At 46.0% G+C, this 12,727-nt stretch overlaps 1 protein-coding gene across 2 annotated transcripts in view; it reads right to left on the bottom strand.

Moving 5' to 3' along the window:
* Positions 1-3,804: 3,804 nt before the first annotated feature.
* The window catches only part of LOC310874257 (cdc42 effector protein 4-like), a 46,525-nt gene continuing 37,602 nt past the window's right edge, over positions 3,805-12,727 (bottom strand). For both annotated transcript variants that reach the window (XM_083786986.1, XM_083786987.1), the window contains 3 exons: positions 6,830-7,477; positions 6,169-6,488; positions 3,805-4,534 (listed from right to left, as the gene is read on the bottom strand). In XM_083786986.1, the coding sequence (XP_083643112.1) occupies positions 4,143-4,534; positions 6,169-6,488; positions 6,830-7,269 (1,152 nt within the window). In that variant the 5' untranslated portion in view covers positions 7,270-7,477 and the 3' untranslated portion in view covers positions 3,805-4,142. The remainder of the gene's footprint in view (positions 4,535-6,168; positions 6,489-6,829; positions 7,478-12,727) is intronic.

The raw sequence follows: 12,727 nt of genomic DNA, 5'->3' as shown, positions 1-12,727 counted from the left end.
CTTCTTAAGACCTGCAACGCAGAGATGCAATTTTCTGACATGACAACGTCACGTCTCAGAGAACCCATATGTCCAATAGTTATTTTGCAGGATTCAAATAAAAAAACAGCAGACAAAAGTAGCAGGTCGACAAGCTCGAAACGCTTGCGAATGTGTTACTTTTGATGCTTTTGCGTGGCGCTGTAGTGTGATCTAGAAGGGCGTTAATTTGCAACAAAACACCAAAATTAGAATATGGAGATAAGAGGTTTCTGCACCCCGACATCAATGACCACCTTCCTCTCCACAGCGCTCGTACCACTCAAAAGTAACGTGTCGCCCCATCCACTCCCTTTCCTCGCCCGTGAATTCATGCCACACACATGTGTTTGTGTCCGTGGCCGTGGGTGCCCCTGCGGTGTGCCCCATATAGCAAATATAATTTCCTCTCATTTACGAATAATAAAAAAGGACTGTACATTAATCAAAGATCTACTGTAGGAAGGAGAGTGAGAGACGCTCCCTGCCTCCATAGAGCCACATAAACCCTGGCGTCCATATTTTGGGCACATTTTCCAAAGGTCTTCTAACGGCTTTATTATTATTTTCCCCACACACAAAAAAGTGCAGATTTACAAGCTCACACCGTGTCGCGTTGCTTAGTGTTGTGAACTTGTAGATGCACTATTCCTTAAGTGGTTTAAACACAAAGCGGGCGGGTCCATGGAACCGTGGCTCTCAAAGTGGGCTCCAGGGACCCTCAATGGTTCCTTTGAAGAGCTTCCAAATGGTCCCTTACAGGTCTGTAACTCTGAGGGCGTACACGTGGAAGCAAAAATTGACCCATTAGTATACGCTCTCAGAGTTATCCTTCAAATCCAAAACAGTTTTAGAACCACTGACATAAGCAGCACCTCGCCTGCAATTTCCTGTTCCCAAATCTAACCAATGGTGGAACAGATCCAGCTGTTTAGCGGCCAATCAGACACTCAGCGACCGCAAATGAACTGAACAGCCACGAAAAGGCACATGATTGGGTGATTCAATAACCCTGTTCCCATTGAGTGATGTGGATGTTGCATACGGTATGCTTATCGCCCAAACCCACTTTGAGAACCTCCGATCTATGGTCTACATCGTACACCAGGAACGCCTGGACACCCATGGAAAGAAGGGACGTCGCTGCATTCAGACATCTTTTTAACACACTCTCTGACTCCTTCCCCAGACCTCTCCCTGCAGAGCCTTTCTGCTGACCCGCTGCGAGCCGACCCGCCTCGGTGATGCGGAAAGGGACGTGACAAGCAGAAGTAAAATGTCAGCTGTGTAGGGGCGTGGATAATAGCCGACAAACCCCTGCACTGTTTCTTTTTGGGAAAGAAATGGTCTAAACAACCAAACATTTATGAGGCTTAGCACTTATCCAAAGGCCTCCTGTTTTTTGTTTAGTTTAGTTTGTTTCCCTCAAGGACAGCATCGTCCTTGCAGTCAATACGGTGTGACTGGGATTAGGGTTGCGTCTACTTTTAAGTCCATTAATCAAGTGCAACATGGTAAGACTAACTGTAAGTGTCAGCTTGTGGCTCAGCGCTGGATTGCAGAGTCGTACCATCATCATCGTTAAAGAAATCAAACAAACGCAATCGGGACAACAAAAAAAGAAACAATGAGAAAGAAACGGTGCACTTATAAGACCTGCGATCTATGCTACCCCATTTTGGGACTTTGTTGCACTCCTGAAAAGAATGCCACTCACAGCGAGTCAGATATCGACTAGTTGTGAGCTTGTGGATCGTCTTTTTTGAATTTTGGGGACATTTATGTAAGAAACTAAAAAATCTTTGAGGATTTTACTGTGCTGAATAATGTATAGATACAGAATGTAAAGTAAAACAAATACAAAATGAATTCCCTTAAAAGAAGAAATAAACAAATATTTATTTATTGTATACGTTTGTTTCGGTTTTTTTCCATCTTTTCAGCTATGCCAGAATTCCTTTCCCCACTGCGCTGACTCAACATCACTTCTGGTTCCATTTCCTCCTTCCTTCCTCAGTAAATCTCTAGGAAACATGACGTACACTTTCACTCTGCGACCTCAAACGTCCTCTTCTCCTGACCTTTCCCTCTCAAAGGGATTCCCATGTGACTGAAGTGTTGTTTTATATCCCACTGGTTTCACAAAGTGTGGGGCCTGGCCGGAGACCACCAGCCAGGGGCCCAAATGGGACACTTACTGTACACAGCGGAACCAAACCCTCTATTTGGTTCCCTTGTGTACTCTCTCAGAGTTGAATTAACACTGAGGATTTTACAGATGGGGTTCCGGTATAGTTAAGTTCAGTGATTCTCACTTTATTTCCATTTGAAGGACCCCCAGTTTGACCTGCAGTAGTCCATGGACCACCCATTTTAACTACCGTTTAGCCGTTTTCTCCCCCCAGGCAGTTGTTTGTTTGCATTGACTGCCATGTTTTTATAACCCTGTAGCAAGTGCTTTATAGTTAAATAAAATGCATTATAATAATAATAAGTATTAGTCTCTGGGCCCCCCAATCTAATCTCTAAAATTCTCAAGTGTTTAATTTAACTCTGAGAGTGTACACAATGAACCAACCGACCAGTTACAGACCCATACGTGTCATTTTGGACTCGGTGGTCCCTGGACCCCCGACGTCGAGAAGCAGTGGTCGTACTTCTGCATCACCCAGAATGCCGAGGGGTCACGGCCCACTGGCGGTGGCGTTCGTTTCCTTCCTCCCTCAGTCAGCACACTGCCAGGGGTGACAGGAACTCAACATATAGGGGACGAAAACAACCAGTGTCAAAGCAAATACTACAGAATGATGGGCCTGTGTCCACACAAAGTGTTTCATGAGTGGAAGGAGTGTTTTGGATATCATGTCCATGGCGCTCGCACTCAAGAGTTTATCGACACCCGTAACGTTCGAACCGATCAACTGTTGCTGTTCTCGAATGTCCCTTCATGGCTCACGATGGCATCTTGCCTTATTAGCACAAATACATGGAATAAAGCTAAATCAAGACCTTTTGCCAGGTCAATTCTTCCTCATCTGTGATTGTGAAACAGCATAAAAGTGCTTGAAGCACCCAGGGCACTGTGGCAGAAAACATGAAGCTCGGGCGCTGGGAAGAGCACCGTTTGGGCACTGGGAAGAGGTATTTTACCATATCGAAAATGCATGACAGACGGGCACTATCAGCTCATAAAATGTTTTTTGAGGACTACAGCCCCGAATGAAGAATGGATATTGTTATTTTTTCTCCCCCCAGCCAATAATAATAACAACACTAACACATCAGAATACCAGTTAATAGGGTCCAAACTGACGTTTGGCATAACATCAGAGTTCTCTTATGAAGGCGAGTCAAGAGCTCGAAATTGAAAAGAAAAGAAAATCAACAACCCACAAACACATTTGGGGGACAGGCCAATTGGTTGATGCGAGGAGAGAGAGAGCGATTTGAGTTTCCCAGCCTCCATGTTTTTTATGCTTCTCTCAGTGGTCAACACTGGAATTCATTTAATGGGGACTCATGGGGAGACTTTTTTTTTTGTCATTTTCATTCCCCACTGGATCTGGGACACATCTTCACACACGCATGCCTCCTTCACTAACCTCTGGGCCGTAGTGGCGTCACTAAGGCTTAATTACAGTCTTTTTTTTTTTTGTACGCTGTGGTGCCGCAGACCGAGATAGATCCATACGTAGTGCGATGGGAATGTGGCCATCCCGTTTTTTACCCTCGAGTTCCCCCACACTCTCCTCCTCCCTCCCTCCCTCCCCCCCCCCCCCTCCCAGCTAGTGTGAGAACATCCCAAATTCATGAGAAGGAAAAAAAAGAACAGAAAACGCCAGTCTTTCCATTCCAGTCGTGTTCTAAAAAGGCAGTTTTTAGGGAGGTGCGATGATGCGCCGCCCACAGATTTTTGAACCACTTAAACCCTATATATGGTTGACCCCGGAGTCCCTCAAGGCTCTATACTAGTGTATTTTGTTTTTATTCGGGTTATTAAGAACGCTTTCGTGGGAAAATAGCCGATCGGCGAGCTGCTCCTCGATCGCCTGTTTTCCACACTAAAGCTTTCCCCACGAACACGGACACTAGAGGGTTTTTAAGTGTTTTTCTTTTTTCTTTCTCTAAACCCGAATCTCGTCGTCGTCGTCGTCCATGAAGGAGAAGTCGCGGTCTCCGTCCTCTCCCCGTGGCGAGCTGTACTTGGCGCTGTCCGTGTCGCCCTCCTCCCTGTGCAGATGGTGGTTGTTGTTGTTGTGGTGCTGGACGGCCTTCTGGTCGTCCAGCGCGGCCGAGCCGGAGCTGGACACGGAGCAGCTGTCCAGGTACTGGCTCTGGTTGTTGGCGGTGGTGGTGGTGGTGCTCCGGATGCGCAGCTCCGGGGTGTAGGGGTCCACGGGGGTCTTCTGCTGCTGCTGGTACGCCATGCTGCGGGGGGGCCTGGCGGGGGGGCTGGCATCCTCGTCCTCCGTGGGGGGGCTGAGGGAGGGCGACCCGCGACCCTCGCTGCCCTTGCCTTCAGGGTGGGGCGACAGTTTGAAAGAAATCATTAGACTAGTTAAAATAGGCCTAATTCAGTAGAAGCACAACAACGAATATTCTTTGAGCTTTGTGCGTTTGTGTGTATTTTAGCGATGATCTAATTGGCTGATCATATCACCCCATAGCGATGATCTGATTGGCAGAACAAAGTACATATTGAGGATAAAAAGTGAGGGCAGAAAATTGTGATTGGCCGGAATGTGATGATGTATGATGAAGAGTGTGATTTTTTCAGAATATACTTACTACATTTGCTTTGAATCTATATGTATGCGAGAAGAGCATATTCACTGATGTGTCAAAAGCAAATTAGAGCATATGGTGTTCCGATCAAACTAAGATTGTATCCAGCTGTTGTGGTCGCGGAACATGGCGGAAGTATTTCTGGGGGTCCCCATGACCAGTTAATTCAGGGGTGTCAAACTCAACTTGGGGCGAGGGCCGCATTGGTCAAAAGGTCACTTGATGGGGGCCACAACCAGTTGCGGAAGCACGCTCGATGTCTCAGTCAGTCACTGCTATAATATCTATCTATCTATCTATCTATCTATCTATCTATCTATCTATCTATCTATCTATCTATCTATGTATGCTCAGACCCAGCCAGCCAGCAAGCCACACACATAGTGCTCAGACCCAGCCAAATAAAATGTCAGAAAACTGGAATGTGGGAAAAAGCCTTATTTTTTCATTTTCTTAGTTCAAACCATTCCATGATTTCCCCATGCCCACACATCTGTGGGCTCTCTCTCTCTCTCTCTCTCTCTCTATCTCTCTCTGAACAGAAACAAGTCGCAATGCGGCCCCTCCCCCTTCACTTCACACACACACACACACACACACACACACAACTTTGTCCCTATAATGTGCACGGGCTACTGGCACCGTTCCACTTCATCATATCACGCAAGAGACGCCACACACCAGTATAGAAGAGAGATAGTCACTTACTCACTTGTTGTAACTTGTAGGGATGCCACAAAGTGACCATCAGCCAAATCGAATAGTCGACAGCTCTGCCGATTAATAATCGATTGATTGAACCCACCCCCCATATTAATCAATATCAGATAAAACGTATAAGATTTTATATTATGCTCATGCCATGGTCACATAACCATTATATGTTGAGTGCATGCTTTGATGGTTATAGTTTTATAATCAGTTTTGATGAGTAAACCTTTGTGGAGATCTTCTCAGTTCTCATTGTATGCTAGTTACTACCATTCAGGATGGAAAATGAAATCCATTTGGATTTGGGGAGAAGTAGTTTCATAAGGGGCTGGCATGAAGTACTTGATATAAAGAGAACATGTTCAGTTCACTAGTCTACACTCTACTCTACACCTGCCTTCATTTCATCTGATTGTCTGTCTGGCAGGCACTTAACAAGCGATCGTTAACTGTGTCTGTTAGAGAGAGGGGCAGAGAAGAGTGGCTTTGCTCAACTTGATTTATACTTACGTATATTCTCCACTCTGATGAAGGTACATGTTCGATATATCATGCAGCCTTACTTATTAGCCTATATTTTGGCTATTAAAAAAAAATCACCAGTTTGACACCCCTGTTAATTCATGGAGCACGTATCGGTCGTACAGTACTTGCCTTCCTCGTAGCCCAGGTCGTCGTCCTCCCAGCCTTTCTTCTCCATCACACTGAGGATGTCTCCCAGCATGGAGGGCCCCAGGTCGATGTGGAAGGACATGATGGACTCGGCGTGCTTCATCCCTCCTCCCCTGGGCATGGACGGCGGCAGGTCCGTCAGCTCGCCGAAGTTGTGCTCGTCGAACTCCGAGTCCAGCGTGGCCATGGCGGCCATGGCTCCGCCCCCGTTGGCCGGCTTGTTGCCTCCTCCTCCTCCGTCCGCCTCGGACAGCTTCCTCATGGGGCTGGACGAGACGCTCTTCGCCAGCCGGACGCCCCGCCTGTCACCGTCACAAAATGTTTTACTTACATTACCTCACTTTTTTGTATTTAGGGACAACGTACATTAACGAACATGAATTCAATCAACTGAACATGATATCACGTCAAATGTGACGGATTTAGCTAGGAAGCTAATTTCCTTTCGTAGTCCTCATACTTAAATTGTGAAAATAGCCGATCTACAGACTCACAAAACGCAATGTGAGCTTGTAGATCGGCTATTTCCACAAAAAGAAATCTGAGGTGACGTATTTTTGATTATGATTATGTTATGATTATGATTATGACAATTATGCAAAACATTATGTACAAATAATTCTGGTCCAGGGGCCATAATTACCCAGCATCCTCGTCGTTGAGGTAAGGCAGCGATATGGCGTTCTTTACGTAGGTGGCCGAGCCCGCGGTGGAGGGCAGTATGAGGTTAGAGTCGTACTTGTCCCCGCCGCGGTTGACCGACTGCGTACGCTTGCTGCTCCTGAACGTGCGGGAGAGAAGGCCCGGTTTGGAGCTCACCCCTCCCCCTCCTCCGCCCAGGGAGTCCTGCTTGTTGGGTTGCGGTTGCTGGTAGTGGGGGTCCGGAGGCGCGGCCTCCCGGGGGGGCTCGCCCGACCGCGTGCTGAGGAACGACGTGTCGCCGAAGGCGTCGCCGCCGCGGCCAACGTGCATGGTGTGGCGGAAGTCGCCCAGCGGCGCACTGATCATCTCGGCCGTCAGGTCGGCCCGGGACCGCCTCTTGGACTGATTGGAGTGGGACACCAGCTGCTTGAGGATAGGCATGGTCTCTCTCGTGTTGGAACAAAAATCCACAGACTATGAAATGAATCGCTTTGAGCGGTTGTCCTTTTTTCTTATTCTTTGATGACGGTGGAAACTGTGTGGGACGTGGTCAAAGCAAGTAAAACTCCAGGTGTCTGGTGTGTGCGGCCATTACGATTCTCCCAGAACACTGACAAGTTGACACGACGCCTCTGATCACATTCACAACCTACGGGAAGACAAAAACAATAATAGGTTTTATTTATAGTGCACTTTAAGTGCTGAAGGAGGAGGAGAAGAAAGGACAAGGAATGGACAGAATTGAAAAACAAGACATCAGTTATCATATAAACCGAGGCCAGCATTATGACTTGGCAAGCAGCGTGGAAAACAGCAACTTAATAACATTAGACAGGCTTTCTAAATCCATTCGTAATTGGAACAGTACCAAACTATTTGAAACCGCTGCTCCAGTGGTTTGCAGTGGTGGAAGTGGTACTCCGACTTTGAAACTTAAGTAAACAATAGCATCTCCACAATGTGTGGAATTGCTCCTGTATCCAGAACCGTACTTACTGCAAGTCAAAGTACAAAAGTATTAGCATAAAAAGTACACTTAAAGTAGAAAAAGAAAAAGCACTCATTATGCAAATACCCATTTCAGATAGTCATATACTGTATATCATTATCGTTATCGTTAATGGATTATTGATCATGAACCACTTAAGCCCCGTTTTATACTTCAGAATCAGATATTCAATTCAAAGCCGATGTACAAGCTCACAACGGGTTGCATTGTGACATATTGTAGAGCTGCTATTTTCGGAATATAAAATCATCATAATTTGCAAAATCTGCAAAGTAACTAGTAACTAAAGCTGTCAAACAATTGCAGTGGAGTAAAAGGTGAAACGAAAAACTTCTGAGATTTAGTAGAGAGAAAAAAAAACCTTGACAGTACTCAAGTAAATAATGTACCTAGCTACTTTCCACCCACTGGATTTCTTTGACTGGCTGTGTCTGGGATCCTAATGCAGGGCCATTTTCCTCTCCTATCCATGATCTGCATGGGCTGGTGGAAAACTTAGTGTGTGCCAGGGCTTTGAAATGAAGCCTCACTATACACCAAATAGCTTTTTACATTCTGAGGTCTGAGGGGATTATGTAATGAAGGGAGAAAACCCGGCTTTCTGGGACACAGTTGACAGTAGACTCCGACCCGCTCAGCAACCAGCCAGTGAACAATAGATATCGTCTCACCCGGAAACCTCATATGTCCGAAACGGTTACTTTTCAGGAGTATTTTTTTGTAGTAAAAGTAGCAGATTGACAAGCTCAAAACGTCGCTACTCTTGATGCTTTTTGCGTGACGCTGTAGGACACTAGGATGATCAAGTATGGTAATATAGTCTATCTACAAGCCCGGCTCCCGAGCCCTGACGACCTTTGCTGCGCTGCCTGTCTCTCTCTCTCTCTCTCCTGTCCATCCCAACTGCACTATATCTAAATAAAGGCAGAAAAGCCCCAAAAATATCTTTAAAAAAGAAAATCAAAGTACTACTTTCTTTCCACCACCGGCTTAGCCAGTGGTGTTTCAAAAAATGTTGTGGGGGGGGTCTCTGCAGTTTGGACAGCAGCTCTCACTTTGGGGCCCCGGCTGACTGTTGCATAACTAGCAAAGACAGGATATACGGATAGCCCATTCAGCCAAAACAGCTTGGGCTGCCAGGAATAAAAGAACAAGTGGAACAGCATTTCTTCTGCAGGGATCAGCTCTGCAGCTCTCAACCTTCTCTCATCATCATCACAGAGCTAGAGTATCTCATTCTCCATGCATCACTCTTGGCTTTTGTTTTTTTTCTCTCTCCATTATTGCTTTCATCTCATCGTCCTTGACTGAGAGAATATCTTGTTACTACTAGCACAGCGGTTATCAGACTTTTTCATGTTCAAGGACCCCTTACAGTATTTGCCCTACATCTGAAAATGTTTTGTGCCAGGGACCCCCATACAAACCAGCTTAGTGGCCTTGTGGTTAGAGTGTCCGCCCTGAGACTGGGAGGTTGGAGTTCAATCCCCGGCCGGGTCATACCAAAGACTCTGAAAAAAATGGGATCCAGTGCCTCCCTGCTTGGCACTCAGCATTAAGGGTTGGATTGGGGGTAAGTCCCTGCGACATACTAGCGTCATGTCCAGGGGGTGTACTTGTAGTCTTGTACATCAAGCTGCCTCACGCTACAGAAACAGGAGATAGGCTCCTGCCCTATGTCCTCATGGCTTGGCAAGACTTACTACCCCCATACAAGTGTAAATGTGTTGTTAAAAATAAAATAGCTGTCGCAACACGTCACATCGCAACACGTTGGATATCGTGTTAAAGTGGTTAAACAGATTTTTGTTACTATATATAATAGTACACATTTTTCTGGAGACCCCCTGGAACTCTCCCTAAGGAACCCTGGGGGCTACCTGGACCCCACCTTGAGATCGGTTTTCTGGCTTTTCTCCGTCTTTCCCAATAACCGACTTTTCTTTGTGTCATTCCCAATAAATATATGAGACAGTGTTCTAACAGATCTAACGGATAAAGCACTGACTGATAACTGTGCGGTGTTTCTGTGTGAAGACACCTGTGATAAATGTGCAAAGGGGGTCTGGTGTATGAATTACACGTCCCGGCGCTTTTGATTTTCACACCAGTCACTTTGATCTCCAGTGAGCGTGTCCCTGGGATCTGTAGCTCAATAAGTTGATGACACGGGTCATTTGACGGGAGGGTCCAGTTTCCCCTGGCACAATCTGTCCTGCAGTCACCGCCGTTGACCCCCCCCCCCCCCCAGCATTGGAACGCCGTCTCAAAACCAGAATGGTGTGAAGAAGCATTTTATATGCCTTCCAGGTGGGGGAGCTGTAGTCCACCTTTGATGCAGTGGTGCTCAATGATGGGTCCTGGGACCTCCCGGGGTCCTCCAGGGGGTTCCATGGGATCCTTGGCTAAACTAGTTAAATATAGGGTCAAAATTACAGTTTGTACCACTTTAAACATATTTATTATACTTTGGACTATTCAACAATAGCTGATCTTCAACCGCACATACTGTGATGCGACATGTATTTGAATGACAAATAATCTCATGGGGGTTTCTCGCACAACATTTTCAGGTGGCTAAATACAATTTGCGGGGTCCTGGACATGAAAATGTTTGAGAGCCACAGTGCTAGACTGTGCTAGTGAACAATCGTTCCAATTGTCCCGGGAGTGACATCCATGGTGTCTTCAAGACCAGTGCTCTATTGAAGCCCACACTTCAGCCATAGAATGAATGGGGCTTCAGGCAAATATATTCCAACGCATAACATCACCCGCAAAAACACTAGCATCTCTGACAACGAGCCTGTTGAAGTGAAAAGTCAACTGTAGCAGCAGAGAGAACTGAGGCCGCTCAGAGAGAGATGGTCCACTATTTATTCTTTCAAAGGACGGATCACCCCTACAGAGAACGCTGCTATGTTCTACGCTCTGTGTGGTTTCTGTAGTGTTTATGACAACCCTAAATCCTAACTATTTTTATACTTAGCTGTACCGAAATCCGAGGCAGGAAGCTGTCATCATATCTTTACTTTAAAAAAAAAAAGAAATCCATTTCTGCTAAGCAAGCAAGCTATATTTGTTTTGAGGATTTTATTTATATTAGGATACAATTTTCACGACTGTTAAGACGAAATGAAAGCGGGAGGAGGCTTCACATACTGTATGACTGAAGCGTTTGAAACTTGTGGAAGGCTCGCAAGACTATTATTGTCAGTATGAGAATGCAGGAGTCTATATCCTCATTTGACCCCTATGGGAGATGGATTGCTGAAGTGGAGCGCAACACCCGCGGTCAGCTCCCAGTACTTGCCACGTGACTTGCCGCACCCATGCTACTCCTACACTTAGTTGGCAGTGCCGGGGATCGAACCCATGACCTTATGGTCCAAAGGAGAGAGCTAATACCGACTGAGCTTGCCTGCCAACTAAAAAAACCCACCAAACCCAGAGTAAGAACATGAACCGCAAAAGCCATTAAAAGTTCCATTATCAGTTCCCTTCAACAGCAAAAGTTCACACACCAGGTCACAGTGGCTGTAATTAAGCACTTAGCTGAACTGAATGGTAATAAATAACACAACAGACAGCACAGCAAACACTCCTGTAATATCATGCATTGTGTGCTGTGTGACCATGAGAGTTCGCACTGGTAGGGGTCAGGGGTCAGTCGATTCAGAATGATCTGTTCTTAGCTGATATTATTACTGCTATTTATATAACTCACTTAGCACGGTATAAAAACTGTTATCTTTGGCTCATTTCATGTGTAACCTGTCTAGTTTGGTGTGAGGTGCAAAGTGTTGACCAATCGTACACACAGGCCAATCCTAACACGTTATATAGCAGCTGTTGCATTTGTAGATGTCTGCCAAGGGCCAACCAGATTAATTCATTCATTAAATTGGCATTAAGGAAAGTAAATGGTTAGTTGCTAGCTGTCACTTAGGCCTGTCAATATTATTAGTTAACTATGGAATAGTGCATTTCCTGTGTGTTGGTCGGGCACCATGGTTGGTGCCCACTGCCCACTAGGTCTTGTGACATCAAGTGACATCATCAGGGATGGAAATGTGGACACCCTGATGTCATAGTAAATATGAACCTGTTCTGACATTCCATATGTTGATCCTTCCCCATCATCCTTCCTCTTCGATGTCTCCCTTAGTCCCTTTTGACTTATACCTGTCCATTCAAACTGCCCCAAAGTTATTAGTACTAGAGTTCTCAACAGGCCCACCTGTACATTCAAACTCTAGACGGGCCTGCCCCAAAGTTATTAATGCAGCCACATCCGGCAGCCAGCGAAAACTAGAGTTCTCAACAGGCCCGGAAATTAAGGCCCGGCCCTACCTGGGCCCTCATCAAACCCTGTACACTCAAGAGAATGTCACCGCAAACTTGTAGTTTGGCTATATACACAAATGGTGACAGGCTGACAGCCTGCCCTAGCTGTCACACAATGAGGAATAGTGGCACTGCACTGTAGGGAGACATGGTGACAGGCTGACAGCCCGGGCTGTCACACAATGAGGACTAGTGGCACTGCACTGTAGGGAGAGATGGTGACAGGCTGACAGCCCGGGCTGTCACACAATGAGGACTAGTGGCACTGCACTGTAGGGAGAGGCCAGCTGGACTTTGCAGACTTTGTCCAGAACCGCCCAGGGACGACTAGGATGACTCATGGAATTTTAATAATAGACAGACACTCAAATTATTGTGATGATGTCATAATTGTTACAGGCAATTATTATTGTCTATAAGACTGAAACAGATGACCAGGACCAGGCTACTCTCTGCTGACCGTAGCTATCTATACATACAACCGGATCCAACATTGAGGAACCACAATCTGTCAATGAGCTGTAATGTGAACTTCACTTATGC

The sequence above is a fragment of the Protomyctophum parallelum genome (assembly GCF_964188405.1).
Source record: "Protomyctophum parallelum genome assembly, chromosome: 17".
Classification (NCBI taxonomy): Eukaryota; Metazoa; Chordata; class Actinopteri; order Myctophiformes; family Myctophidae; genus Protomyctophum; species Protomyctophum parallelum.
Note: the sequence above shows the minus strand (reverse complement) of the source record. Positions and strands in the feature narration are given on the sequence as shown.